The sequence below is a fragment of the Haliaeetus albicilla genome, chromosome 16 (assembly GCF_947461875.1).
Source record: "Haliaeetus albicilla chromosome 16, bHalAlb1.1, whole genome shotgun sequence".
Lineage (NCBI taxonomy): Eukaryota > Metazoa > Chordata > Aves > Accipitriformes > Accipitridae > Haliaeetus > Haliaeetus albicilla.
Window position 1 is genome coordinate 3,571,295 of NC_091498.1, and position 14,548 is coordinate 3,585,842.

The 14,548-nt window shown below is 58.9% G+C and overlaps 1 protein-coding gene across 1 annotated transcript; it reads left to right on the top strand.

The window, feature by feature from the left end:
* The first annotated feature begins 868 nt into the window (after nucleotides 1-868).
* MFSD2A (MFSD2 lysolipid transporter A, lysophospholipid) lies at nucleotides 869-11,200 on the top strand. Its single transcript, XM_069803082.1, has 14 exons — nucleotides 869-1,018; nucleotides 1,145-1,267; nucleotides 1,928-2,052; nucleotides 5,550-5,673; nucleotides 5,806-5,884; nucleotides 6,466-6,638; nucleotides 6,747-6,837; nucleotides 7,466-7,587; nucleotides 7,904-7,987; nucleotides 8,912-8,995; nucleotides 9,333-9,445; nucleotides 9,657-9,800; nucleotides 10,001-10,177; nucleotides 10,545-11,200. Exons 1-14 carry the CDS (start codon nucleotides 941-943, stop codon nucleotides 10,600-10,602), a joined length of 1,575 nt encoding a protein of 524 aa, XP_069659183.1. The 5' UTR covers nucleotides 869-940; the 3' UTR covers nucleotides 10,603-11,200.
* Nucleotides 11,201-14,548: the final 3,348 nt, after the last annotated feature.

Below are 14,548 nucleotides of genomic sequence, written 5' to 3' on the forward strand. Positions count from 1 at the left end.
GCCTGTCCTGCCTGCCCATCCCTGTCCCCAAGTAAGGGCAGCTCCAAGTCCAACTCCAAGTGGCAATCAGGTGATGGCACTGGGTGCCGCGCTGGCTCAGCCCTGCTGTGCAGCCCCATCTCATGGCACATCTCAGGGTGATCTTTGAACCCTGGTGGCCTGAGCTGAGCGGAGTTGGTGTCTGTCGCTGTGGTGACACGGAACCGGCACAGGCGTACGTGTGCCCGCTGGCAGGCAAATGGCACCCAGCACAGCCGAGAGGTGCTGGGCTTGATGTCCACATGGCCGTCTGGCACAAGGGACACCGCAGGTGGCCCAGGGAGAGGTGCTGGAGCCCCGAAGCCACTGTCACCCACCAAAGCTGTTGTGCAGCAGTCAGGGACCATGGGCGCCAGTGCTGGGGGTGGGGGGTCCTGCTTCACTTTGGGCCCACATGGAGGGGGGTTAAGAGTGGGGCCATGCTGGGGCTGGCACTGAGAGTCTCCAGTCCCCAGGCCTCACTGGCTGGTGCCACTGGGAACCCACGGGACAGGGAGGGTGACGGTGCCTTTCGCAGCCCTGACCCTTCGTAGGGCAACGCAGCGTTCGCTCGGCCTCTGCCACCGATGGGGGCACCTGGTGGGGGGGAGGATGGAGGGACGGGATGCAGAAAGGGAAGGGCTGGGATGGAGGGATGGGGGGGCGTGAGGGATGGGAGAATGGAGGGATGAAGGATGGAGGAAGGATGGGGCCGGAGCGGGTGGGAGGACGGAGGGAAGCGGCCGGGGGCTGGACGAAGAGCCGGGGCAGGAGGAGGAGAAGGAGGAGGAGGAAGAGGAGGAGGAGGAGGCTGCTGGCCGGGGGGCGGGGAGCGGGTCGGGCGCGGCCCCTCCCGGGGCGGGGTTCTGCCGGTACAAGGGCCCGCGCGGGCGGCGGCGCGGTCCCATTCATCGCGCACGGCATGGCCGGGGGCGGCGGCGCCGAGCGGGCCCGGCCCGGGGGGCTCCTGCCGGCCGCCTGCCGCCAGCCCCGCCGCAGGGTGAGCTCCGGGACCGGCTTCTCCGGCAAAGGAAGGGGGGGGGGGTGAGGGGGTGGAGGGGGATATCGGGTCGCGGAGGAGGGGGGGGGAGCTTCCCGGTGGGGCTAACGCCGAGTCCGGTTGCAGGAGAACCGGGAGCGGCTGTCGGTGTGCAGTAAGCTGTGCTACGCCGTCGGGGGGGCCCCTTACCAGATCACGGGCTGTGCGCTCGGCTTCTTTCTTCAGATCTACCTCCTGGACGTGGCGCAGGTATGGCCGGGAACCGGGGCGGGGGGGGGGGAGACCGGGACCCGGGACCGGGGGGTCCCCGGTGCCGCTTTCCCCGGTGGGCGGGCGCGCCCGGGGCTTGCCAGTGCCCCGATCCCCGCTGGAAGCGGTGTACCTCGCTGGGATGCATATGGGGAAGGGGGGGGTATCAGTCACGCAGGAGTCGCGGTCCTGCGTGGGTCCGAGGGTCATGGGTTTCCACCGGGCTGGCCCCACGCGTGGAGCCGTGCGGCCGCTCTGTGCCTCGGGCTACCCAGGTGATAAAAACGGGCCGACGGTGTCGGTCCTGTGGGATCTGTCCCGCGAACCCACAGTGTTTTGAGTCGGTGTGAAATAGAGAGGGAAGGCACGGGGAGAAGTGCCCGTGGGGCTCCCTTGTGCTGACTGCAGAGTGGGTTTTGGGAGCTCCACGCTGAGGTGTGGGAGTTTGGTGTGGAAAGAGCATGGTGGGACATCACCGGGAGGGACTGGGTCACCGTGCCTCAAATCCCACTGAATGAAGGGGAGAGGCTGATGGACTGGTCCCCTGCTCCCAAATGGTGACAGGGCCACAGAACAGTTGGGAAGGTCTCGAGGAGCTCAGGAAGGGCAGCTGGGGGCACGGGGGTTTGCATGTCCTGACACAAGATCTTCTCCTGGCAGCTGGACCCTTTCTACGCCTCCATCATCCTGTTTGTGGGGCGAGCCTGGGATGCCATCACAGACCCCATGGTGGGCTTCTTCATCAGCAAAACATCATGGACCCGCTTTGGCCGCCTGATGCCCTGGTAAGAGCCGCCTGTAGCACCCCACATCCCCACCTGATGAGTCACAGCGCTCCCAGTCAGCTTTGGGTCTCCATTGGCATGAGGTTTGCAGTGCAGGATGTGCTGATGCTCTATCTCACCCAGGTGAGATGCCAAGTTCTCCAAAAAGCCCAAGGTGCTGCCAGCAGCTGGGGCTTCAAGTCTGTGCCTGTTACTCTGACTGGTTCCAAACCATCCCCGCATGAGGTGGTCCTGGCTGTCCTCCATGTCACTGCACCTGCAGCAGCTCCAGCCTCCCTGAGAGCTGCTCCCATGCTGGACTTTGTTCCTGTGGCGTTTGCTAAGCCCTGGCCGATGGCAGGGCCATGTTGCCAGCAGAGCAGGTGGCATCACACCCATAGGGAGGAGGGACGGGGGTGTGTGCAGTTGATGCGCGGTGGTGGGGTGCCGGCTGACAGTCACGAGGATGCTCTTCTGGCAGGAAAACAGCTGTCATGGATCTGGGTGTCTGCTGCGGGCGCTCCTGCTGCCCTTGGGAGCAGGGTGCTGAGCGAAGGGGTGCAGAAGGGAGTTGGAGGAGATGGGACGGGGTTTGCAGAGCCCCAAAGGGCTCAATGCCTGCACTGAGGGCAGAGTTAGGACATCCGTAAACACCTGGCCCTGTGCGGGACACGGGGCGTTGCAGCGTGCTAATGCCTAAGTGCGGACATGGTGGCATGTCGTGGTGCTAAAATAACCCACATCCTGGGAGCTTGCGGGATTGCTGAAATACAATGCAGCCGAGAGCGTGGGCATGGGGGGGGAGTGGAATTAGAGGGATGCCGTCCTTTCCCCCGCAGATTATACCCTCTGCTTCCGGCCTTTCCTGGAATAGCTCTGGGCAGTGGCAGTCGGCTGTTGTTAAAGCCAGGCTCCACGCATGGCCTGAAATAGTTTTTCTACAGCCGCACATGTGGCAGGGTCTGGGGTCCGGAGATTAGAGCAAGGCTGCCTGCGCGGAGCCGCCTGGGCGTGCAGGCAGGGCTGTGCAGGATAGCCGTGTGCTCGGATGGCCACCACGGCTCCACTCTCTGTAATTTCTCATCTTCGAGGCAGGGTGGGGGGATTGAAGCAGCTGCATTCCTCCAAACGGCTCCTGCTTCGTTAAAATTAGCCAGAGCTTTTGACTTGCGCTGGGGCAGCCGGCTGCGAGGAGCTTGCCGCTATTGTACATGGCTCAAAGGCAACCTGCCGAGTCCAATTTGGATGCAGTCGAGCTGAGTTTAAACCTCCTGAACTCGGGGTTCGTCGCCTGTGTGGGGGCTGCTCAGCCCCAGGCTGGTGTGGCTGCAGAGCTGCTTGCTGCTGCCTCAGTTTCCCTGTGTGCAAAGCCAGGAGCTGCAGGCACTGCGGGGTGATCTCTGAGGCTGCTGCCTGACCCCAACCCTCAGCACCCGTGAGGTGACTCTGTGTAACTCCCCTGTGTGCGAGGGTTTATTGCCCAAAGTTTCTGCTGGGCTCTGAAGTGTCTAATCTGCGAGGCCAAGCCCCAGCCGGCTGCCGGCAGTTCTAGCTTGGCTCTAGCTCAAAGCTTGGGGCTGCTCCGGCTCCTCGGGAGAGGAGACCTTCCCTGAGTGCTGTCACCGTTTCAGTTCTTTCTTTTTGAAACACTTTTTGGGCACATTTTGTCCCAGCAGCTCATCCACCAGCTGCCTCCTCCTCTCCCCCCAGCCTCAGCGACCCCACTCTGTCCCCAGCCCTGAGCAGATCCCCGTTTCTTTGATCACCCCAGACTTCCTGGTGACTAAACTTTTCCTTGATGTGTTGGTGACTGAAGAGCCCCAGCTTTGACCTTCCTTCTTCGGGGCAGCAGCCGTTTGCAAACAGTTAACCGCCAGGCTGGGAAGGGGTGTGCAAGCCATGGCACAAAGGAACACACCATCGCGCTGCGGCCAATGAGCGGGCGAGCGCGTCACGGCGGCGGCCTCCTCCGAGAGCGTCTTAATCACCTCGGCCTCGGTCAGGGGTAACTCTCAGTCACTTCTCTGCCATTGCCAGGAGCTGTGGGTCAGCCTTGGCCAGGGCTCAGCACCCCGGTCCCGGTGCCAGGGTGGGCCCGCGGGGGATTGCCGCATCTGACGCGCAACATGCTGGCACCCAGCGTGAGCGTGACGTGGTTCCCGCCGCGCGGCTGCCGTGACTCATTTAAAATTTCCCTTGGCTCCACGTATGCATGTGGCGATAAGCGCGCGGCAGAGGAGTGGCTGGAGCTGGCTCGCCCCTTTCCTCCCCCTTGCCGGGTGACGTGCTCATGGAAAAATGTGCATGTGTTGGGTCCTGTGCAATTCCTCTGCCGGCTCTCCATCCATGGAGATTTGGTTTCTCATTCTCCTCCCCCATCCCCCCCAACTTTAAATTTAAACTTTGCGTCCTGTACGTCAGCCCGGACGGAAAGATTTCGCTGTACCCTGGCAGCAGAGCGGCGGAGGGCCAGGGCTGACCATGTGTGGCTGTGTCCCATGTCCGGTTCTGCTGGCTTCGTTCCAGGATGCAGCCCCTGTCCAGTATTTTGTGGACTGCAGGGTGCTTGCAAATCCCCAGGCAAAATCAGTCTCCTAAACAGATGTGGAAATAACCTTAATACCTGGCTTGCATCCCTCCAGGAGGAGGAATTCCTCCTGTGCCTTCCCAAGTGATGGAGGATCTGGGTATTCGTGGTGTCTTTGGACTGCTGGTGCAGGGTAGAGCTGTTCCCTGTCTGGGTTGTAGCAGAAGGGTTATGAGATGCGCTGGATGAAGCAGAGAGATGCTCTGGGTGGCTTCCCGCTGTGATCACCCTCACCAGCCAGTCCTGCTGGGACTGCTGCCAAGGCCCAGCGCTTGAGCAATTCCCTCTGATCCTCTGTTGTGCTTTGCGTCCCATGTCCCTGTGCCCACAGCTCCGGGGGCAGGGGTGGAAGAAGGAGCCAGCCTGCCGCTGGCTGGTGGTTTGCCCCATCCCTGCCAGTAAAATGGAGGTGACCCCGGGACCAGGGCTTGGAGGGGGGGCTGGCAGCAAAGCCAAGCTGGTGAGAGGCATTTGGCTGCTGAGCTGCTTGGCTGTGCTACCTGGCTGGTCCCCAGCCCTTGCCAGGATGAGGGAGGTGATTACACACTGCTGAACACACAGCAGTGCTGCCTGGGGGACAGGTTGGGGCCAGGGATGGAAGCCAAAGGCAGGAGCAGATCAATCACTTCCATCAAAGTAGGGATGTCTGTTTTTGCAAATAAAGCTCTTCTCTGGAAGTCTGAGTCAGCTCTTCCACTTCCCATCCTGTAAGACCTGAGCTGCTGCCTTCAGCCCAGTGGTCTGAATCACCCCTGTGGCAACCACCTCTTGTCCAAGTGTTGGAGCAGGGTGGGCCACCCCTGGGGCAGCTCAGGAGTCCCCAAAATCAGATGCCTGAAGCTCACTGGACTTGTGGCAGCAGGGAGAGCTGGGCCGGTGGGGTTACCCAAGCGCTGTGTGCTTGCGAGGCTAACACTGTGTCTTCCCAAAGGATCATCTTCTCCACCCCATTTGCCGTCATCTCCTACTTCCTCATCTGGTTTGTGCCGGACATCTCCAGAGGCCAAGTGATGTGGTACCTCGTCTTCTACTGCATCTTCCAGACTCTTGTGACGGTGAGTTGGGCTCTGCACACACCAGGGCTGGTGGGTGAGGGATGGAGAGGACAAATCCCTGCCTTTACCTCGCTGAGCTATGCAGAGGGGCAGGTTCCCATCCCTGAGCTAATTCCCCTTGTGCCGTTGCAGTGCTTCCACGTGCCCTACTCAGCGCTGACCATGTTCATCAGCAGGGAGCAGAGTGAGCGGGACTCGGCCACTGCCTACCGTAAGAGTATTTCCTTCCCTTCCTTGACGTGGATGGGGGGCAGCCGGTGCTCAGCTCTTGCTGCAGCTCTTGCTGGGGCATGATCCTCCTCCAGATGCCTTGCTGAAAAGGCTTGGCATCCCCAAGCATGGTGTGTGGTGAACATTGTTCAGGGCTTGAATTGCAGCTGGTCAAGCTCTTCCCATTCCTCTTCCCTGGCTCCTCCAGCAGACATCCTTGTCTAATCCAGCGAGAGCTGGGCTGATGGGGAGGTGGTCCCTGTTATGGCCAAGTGCCTGGAGCAGATGATGGGGGATCTGAGCTCCTGTGTCTTTCCTTCTGCTCTGTCATACAGCAGTGGGAGCAGCATGACCAAGTCTTGGCCTCTCTCCCTGCCTCAGTTTCCCCAGCAGACACTCTCTTTCCCTGTGGCTTTACCTCTTGGTGATTTGGAGGGAGCTGTAGGAGAGCTGAGCTGGCTCATTTCTCCTGGTGAAGGGGAATGAATAGCAGCTGGGGAGGCTCTGCTGTGGAGAAGGGTTTTGCACCCATGCCCTGGGAGCCCAAGGGCTGTGCTCAGTCCCGCTGGCCTCTCCCTCCAGGCATGACGGTGGAAGTGCTGGGCACTGTGCTGGGCACTGCCATCCAGGGCCAGATTGTGGGCAAGGTGGTTACTCCCTGCATCGAGAGCCCCCTCTTCATCGGCAAGACCAACTCCTCGGTGGCCATGGAGGAGCTAAACATGACCCATGACACTGGGTCACTCACAGACACGGTAAGCCGGGGGACCTGCTCGCAGCCCCTGTCCCACTCTCCTTGCCTTTTTTATCGGGCTGGCTCCTGGGATGAGCCCCCTCCCTCACCACTCCCCTCCCTTGCACAGAGAAATGCCTACATGATTGCTGCGGGGGTCATCGGGGGACTCTACATCCTCTGCGCCCTGATCCTGTCGGTGGGCGTGCGGGAGAAGAGAGGTGAGGCTTGAGACATGCTGGAATACTCTGATCTTGTGGAAATGCTGTAGCTCCTGCCAGGGGCTTCCCAGGACCCTGGCTGAGCTCTTGGGCCCTCAATTGTGGGTCAAGCCCCAGAGAGGGGCAGGTAGAGCTGAGGTCTGGGTACAGGGGCATGGGGAAGGCGCTGCAGAAGGGCAGCACTGTGGGCAGAAGGCCAGAGCATCCCCAGGGTACGTTACAGCACAGCCCTGAGGACTTAGCTCTCTGCTCTGCACTGTCAGAGATAAATGTTATCTTGCACAGTTTTGGCTGGCCAAGGTTGCTAGTGCCAGCTAGGGCATCCCGGGGTGAGGTGATATCCAAAGTCCAGTAGTTCCTGTCCTTCCCTCTCTGCTTTGCGACCAGCTCTGCTTATCCTGGGTGAATCTACCAGGCCATCCTCTCCCCTCCGTGGGGCTGAGGGACCCCTGCGTGAGGGCAGGGGTGTCCCTGCAGGCATTACCCTCACTCCTTTGAGGTGGGATGCTGTAGGTGGGCAGGGGCTTGTGCAGGGTGCTCAGCAGCAGGCGTGAGGCACTGCATCCCTTGCACCCAAGGGTGCTGTTTCAGCGGGTCTAACGATGGGCTGATTTGCTCTGCTCCCCAGAGTCCTCTGAGCTCCAGTCGGATGAGCCTGTCTCCTTCTTCCAGGGGCTGAAGCTGGTGATGAACCACAGTGCCTACATCAAACTCATCGCCGGCTTCCTCTTCACCTCGCTAGCCTTCATGGTAAGCACAGCCGGGCTTGAAGGATTGGGGAGAGGGAACGGCAGCAGAACAGCTTGGAGATAGCTGGGGGACAAGCAGCGTAGGGCCCAAAAAGGATCCCAGCGGGCTGGGAGCATGTGAGGTGGCAGCTCAATGAGCCGGAGCTGCCCCAGGCAGAGAGGAAGGATGCGGCCTCGTGGCCTCGGATGGGTCGGTGAATGGCTGCTTTCTTTCCCTGCTTATGCTTTGGGTGCAGCCTTGTGAGGAGGAGCACATCCCTCCAGCATGGCTGGGGTGTCTGTGTCCCCCCCCCAACCACTGTTTGCCTTCTCTGCAGCTGCTGGAGGGTAACTTTGCCCTCTTCTGCACCTACACCCTGGGCTTCCGCAATGAGTTCCAGAACATCCTCCTGGCCATCATGGTGCGTATAGCCCTGTCCTGGAGCCCCTCGGGGCCGGGACTGCAGTGGGATGCTTGCTGTGGGATCCTGTGGGTCCTCCCCAGGAGCTGGCATGGGATGGGTTCTCTGTGGGCTGAGGGGAAGGGAGGCTGTGGGGTTGCGATGGTCTGCTGTGGGGACAGTGACCGAAGGTCCCCTGGGAGGAGGAGGGGGAGAGGAGCTGCCAAATGTCCTGCAAAGGCCAGGCGGGTTGGCAGGAACAGCAAGGCCTTTGTTCCTGTGTGAAGGCAGCCAGAGATGGGGGAGACCAGGAGCCGTGGGGGCCTTTTGTCCAAATCCTGCCACTATCTCCCTTCCCCCCCGCCTCGAGAAAAAGATCTCAGTGTTTACTGCCAGGAAGATGGAGCAAAACAGCTCCTTGAGAGCCCTTTCCAGCTTGCCTCATCCCTGGGAGCCCTTCCCACCCTTCCTGCTCAATGGGGTGGAGAGGTCCAAGGTGCCAAGGTCCCCACAGAGCCTGGCTCTCGGCCATGCTGTGTGCGGGCAGCAGTGACAAGTTCAGGTCCTTTCCCGGCACTGAGGATCAAGTCTGGTCCTCCCCTTGTTGGGGCAGGTGTGCTGGCACCTGATGGGTGCCCTGAGGCTGGTGGTGCCGGGTGCTGTGCCAGCGTGCTGTTCACCAGGGAAGGAGGTGGCCCCATACACCCGCTCCAATTACAAGCTCTCCTTCCTGGGAGTGGAGGCAGGCGAGGGATGGGATGAGGGCAGGAGCAGGCAGCGTGGCTGCGTGCCAGCCCTGGGAGCGTGTGGAAATCGGAGGTGCTGGAAAAAGCTGGAAATGTGATGGAGGAGGCCGTGCCCAGGAGCTGCTTGCTGGGCAGAGCTTTTCCCCCAGAGAAGAGCCTGGCCAGCAAGTGACACCATGACCCTCTTCTCTTCCCATAGCTCTCGGCCACCTTGACCATTCCCCTCTGGCAGTGGTTCCTTACCCGCTTTGGGAAGAAGACGGCTGTCTACGTGGGCATGTCGGTGAGTGGGTCCCCTCGAGCGCAGAGATGCATGTGAGGATGGTGTTTCCCACATGGGATGAGCAGAGCTGTGCCCCCCTGGAGAGGACCTGGAGCTGAGCAGGGGCAGCTGATGATGATGATTTGGTGCCTGTCCCTCATCCTGCTATTTGTGCTGTCATGGATGTGGCCAAGGCCAGCAGAAATGGCTGCTGCGGGGCTCTGGGAGGAAGGCTGCACTGCTGCTTCCCTGGCCATCCCTGTGGTTGGAGGGCTGGCACGCACGGGAGGGAAGGGGAAAGGCCAAGGAGTCTGGGTCAGGCACTGCTGACACAAGCTGGTTTCTGTCCCCTATCCAGTCTGCCATCCCATTCCTCATCATGGTGGCCGTCCTGGACAGTAACCTCATCATCACCTACATCGTGGCTGTTGCAGCTGGGATCAGTGTCGCTGCTGCCTTCCTCCTGCCCTGGTGAGTGTGAGGTCCTGGTGCTCTCAGCACTGCACCCTGAGAGCTGGGCAAGGTGCTTCCAGGGCCTGCTGGAGTGGTTAGAAATCCTTGGGAGGCCTTTTCGTGATGTTTTCAGCCCAAGATGGGGCTCTTGAAGGGAAATCCTCTCAGCAGGGAGAGGAGATGCTTTGTTGGCTCAGTCCTAGTGTTCACCATCCCGTTCTCCACGCAGGTCCATGCTCCCAGATGTCATAGATGACTTCAAGCTGCAGCACCCCAACTCCCATGGCCATGAAGCCATCTTCTTCTCCTTCTATGTCTTCTTCACCAAGTTCACCTCTGGGGTCTCCCTGGGCATCTCCACACTCAGCTTAGAGTGAGTTTTTGCGTGGGAGCTGAGGAGGAGGGAGGGAGGCAGGCCAGCCTGATGCCTCCGCATCCAGGCATCTCTGCTTCCCAAGGGCTGGGAGGGAGGTGCGGGGTCTAAATCCAGCTGTGGGTCCACGAACCTCTCCCCGCAGGGACAGGTTTGCCTCCTAGAAACTCCTTCGCCTGAAGGTCCCTTTCTGTCCACAGCTTTGCAGGGTACCAGACCCGGGGCTGCTCCCAGCCCAACGATGTGAACTTCACCCTGAAGATGCTGGTGTCGGCTGTGCCGGTGGCGCTGATCCTGCTGGGGCTGCTCCTGTTCAAGCTATACCCCATTGATGAGGAGAAGCGGAGGAAAAACAAGAAAGCCCTGCAGGACTTAAGGTGAGTGTCAGCTTGTGCTACGGAGGTAGGAAGCACACGGTGTGCCAGCAGGGTGTGTGGGAGCAGGATCAGGCCCAGACAGGTTGGGACACACTGTGACTTGTCCAGGAATCCTCCAAGCCCCGTGGATGGTGGGGTGAGGAAGGGCTGGCTTGTTTTCCCAATCCCAGCTTCCAAAAAGATGGCGTAAAGTGTTTGAGATCAACAGGGAAGCCGCCCCAATTGCTAAAGAAAACTCATTTAGGGACTGCGCAAGGTGGTGCCATCCCTCTCAAGCCCTTCGGCGGCTCCAAGGCAGAGGTCTGCTCGGTGGCAAGCCTTGCTCCATGGCTCACTCCCTGCCTTCTCCCCAACCCTTTGCTCCCAGGGAGGAGAGCAACAGCAGCTCAGAGTCGGACAACACAGAACTGGCCAGCATCGTGTGACCCCGGGCTGGGTCTGTCCGCTCACACTGGGGCTCTCCGAAGGACTCGGCCCCTCCAGGACTGGACCAGCCTCGTGCTGCTGTAGATGTGCACTGTCAAGGAGCGCCTGGGAGAAGCCGTGCAGAGCATCTACCAACTCGAACGTGAGATCTGTGCCAGTCTTGTGCCTTCCATGGGACCCACAGAGCGCTGGTAGTGTACATTACACAAATTGACGCTGTGGTACCTGTGTGCCTCATGAGAAACAAATGCTATTCCCTGCCGGGTCCCGGAGAGCAAAAAGCCCAAAGCGGGATCCTTTTGCTTGTAACACTCATGCCCGCTGCCCGTCTGTGCCCAGCCTGTGCGGGGCTAATTGCCTGTGGGACCGGGGGTAATGGTTAGTGTACATTACACTGTCAATGTGACCGCGGCAAGGACGTGAGCTCACCTCTGCTGTCTGTACATATGACACTAATGTGGAAAGCTGTTCTTTTTTTATAGAGCCTAATTAACTTAATGATGTAAATATGAAACTATTTCCTATTTGTATATATCTGTACAGAAACCAAACTTGAGGAGCTATTAATATTAATTTACATAAAAGTGGGAGAAGTCAGCAGTGTGAGTGTGGAGGATTTTTTTGTTTGGCTGTTTTTTTTGTGTGTGTCGGCAAGCCCAGGGTCCCTTTACACACCATGGGGTGCAGGATTGACTTCCCCTGAGCCGAAGGCACAGGAATGCCATAATCCAGGCAGGCGGCTGTGCCCGGCAGCCCCTTACCCCTGTGCGGCTCCTTGCTTGATGTCTGTGCCGCAGTGACCCAACAAAGGCTCTATTATTTTCTTCCTTTCAAGAGGGAATGGGGGTGGAGGGAGGAATGAAATCAAAGTGCTGGCTGCAGAGATTGTGAACCCAGGGCTGGGAACAGGAGGGGCAGCTGGGGAGTGGAGAGAAAGGGAATGTGGGCTGTGGGTGACACTCAACACTTTCTCCCAGGGCAGAGTGCTGTGCAAGCGCTAATCTTCGTGGATATTTATACCTTGCTTTCACATTCCCCTCTCCGCAGCAGAAATGGGGAGAGCCCTGGCCTCCCTGCTCAGCAGGAGCACTGTGCTCCTGCAACAGCAAGTGTAATGCAGAGGGGAGAAGCAGGCTGGAGTAAGCACAAGGAGGATGCACCAGAGATGAAGCAGCCTCCCACACAATTGGGGCAAATGGCCAGTGTGAGGGGACTGTGCTATCTCTGCTGTTCCCCATGGCCGCTGTGCTGGGGGACAGGGCTGTTGCCTTTTGTTAAGCACATTTGTCACACCAAGAAAGTTGTGGGGTCAGTGCCTGAATTGAGAGCAGCGCCTCTGTGCAGGGGGGCTCAGGGGAAGGATGGCTCATTCTTTGTTCCACATTTGGGTACAAAGGAGTGGAACGAGGATGGGGTTTTAAAAATAGGCAGAGGGATTAGACCTTAGCTGGGAGTGCTTAACTGGGGCCCCACTCTGCCACTGTGGCATGGGTCATGGAAAGAAGCAAAAGGGATGATGCAAGGTGGGTGGGAGCTGGCTTTGTGCTGAGCAGAGGGCAAGAGGCAGCGTTAGCCATGGCCTGGGTGCCCCCTGCTCCCCCAGGGATGGAGCTTGCAGCAAAGGAGCAAGGGCAGGACAAAACAAGGGGGACAAAGCCAGTGCTCTCTGAAGCCCCTGTGGCAGAGCAGGTGGGTGCCATGCGCACCCTCTGTGAGAGGAGGAGGAGGGCAGTGCTCCAGCCATGCACAGAGCTTGAGACTTGCAAATATACTGACCCCTGTCCTGCTCCTGGCTGGGTTTGCGAAGAGTCATCCTGACCATTGCTATGACCTGGCTGCCTCCAAGGGGTGTGGGCAGCACTGCTGTCTCCAAGGATTTGAAAGATTGCTGCTAGCTTTTTCTTTTCAGAGTTTCAACAGAGATCAGGGACATTTTATTCTTTGCCTCCTCTTTTTTGGCTCTGTGGGGTTCAGAAGTCTCTGAGTTTTTTTGCAGCCAGCTCAAGAGACTAAAACCATACTGAGCTTGAACCAGGGCCTAGACATTCCTAGCTGAGCACACCTCTTCTATTTGAGGCTTTTAAGAAAAGAGACTGGGGCGGGGGAAATGACCATGGGAGTTGATAGCACTGAGCCCTGGGCAAAAGTCCAGCCTTGAAGTAGGGACCATGTCTTGCTTCAGTCATGATTACAGAGACCTTTCACTCCAAGCATGAAGAAAGTCTTTCTGGCATGGGAAGTCTGCCCAGCCAGAAATGCATGGGGAGATGCTGCCAGCACCTACAGCTGGCCTCCAGTAGCAGCTGTAGAATGGCTTAATCCACACTAACCTTGATGATGAAGCAAATGCACCCAAGCACCCAGGAAGAACCTCCTTGCAGAGCTGGAGTTACATGGCTGCTGCGTCCTCTGCACCAGCTGGGTGAGCCATGAGTCGGGACTGATGTATGGGCAGTGCTGGCCTTGTAAAATCAAAGCTAGAACATGGAAAATACAGGGTGTCAGCTGTGTGCTCAGCACCTGCTGAGCTGATGCCTGTAACGGCATATGGGCTGCGGCTGTGCTGCCCAGAAACCATATGTGGGTGCTGGGAATCAGCCCTCATTCCCAGCTGATGGGCTTTAACAGGCTACTGGACCACTTGGGGCAGGGGTTAGCCATCTGGTGCGAGGGGCTTGGGGAGCCTCCCCCTGAACTTGGGGGGTACTGCTGCCCATGCTGGAAGGAAGCAGAAGGCTTCTTGGGGCTTGTTGGTCCCCAGGTTGTCTGGTCCCTTTTGTTCACAAGGGAAAGAGCCTTTCGTTGTACATCGGTGAAGGTGCATGTGAGCAGTGGGGCTTGTAGAAAGAGCCTGGCAGGGGTACAGGCCCATATCCCAGCACCCAGGGCTTGCTCAGCAGGGAGGGCAGGCTGCTGCAGGCACTCCTCTCTCCACTGATACTCACTGGAGTATGTTAGTGCACCCTGTACCCTTCCCAGGGCCTCTGGTCAAGCTGCAAGGCTCACCTTGAGCCCTGGGGAAACCTGCTGGGTGCTAGCTCCCAGTGCACATGGCTGAGCCCAGACTGGTGGGCAGCTCTGCCTCTTTTGCAGCACAAAGCTGTCAGAGGAGCATTTCAGGAGGATACTGCCCTGGTCACACCACAGGGCAGCACCGAGGTGAACCAGTGAGATGCCATCGGGGCTGGATGTGCCAGGGGGAAGGTGGAGAGGGGGCTGGGAGGTGATGGGGCACAGGCAGATGTTCACCTTAACTGCAGGGCACTTGTCCTGGCAGGTGACTGCAGAGGGGACAAAACCAAGCAAACATCAGTCGTAGCCTCCAAAGGGCAGCACATGAACCTGCAAAATTGGACTTACATCCTCTGTTTGTCACCGAAGGTGGCTTTGCCAAGAGACTGGTCCCCTCCTGGCTGAGGCACACAGAAGCAGCAGGAGTGACTGGAGGGACAGTCCCTGGGGTAAAAGAGGCCACACTGTGTCTGTTTACAGGGAATAAGTGGAAGTGTGAGAAAAGTCTCTTCTTGCAGAGGGTGAGGAATAACCCCTCTCCTTATCCCCAGGGAAAGGGCAAAGAGCCTTGGGTTTATCTTGCAGCAGGAGAGATTTATGAAACATTCAAACAGCTGCTGGTAAGGATGGTTTTCCCTTGGCCCCTGGGCTGGAGGGACCCGTGTGCCCTGTGCTGCAGTAGAAATCACCCAGGGCTGGTTCCACGGACACTTCAAGCTGAACAAAGCAAAGGCTCCCATGGAAAGGGGTGTCTGACAGCGCAGCCACCCTGCTGTGCCAGTAAGTCTCCGGGGGGCTGGGTCAGGGAACAGATCCAGCTGGAAATTAGCTCAGCCTGGGAAGCTCTGGGGAGAAGCAGGATTGCTAGAGCAGGGCTGTGCTTGGGACAGGGGTGCTGAGCAGTGGATTACACTGAGCAGTGGATCATGGTGA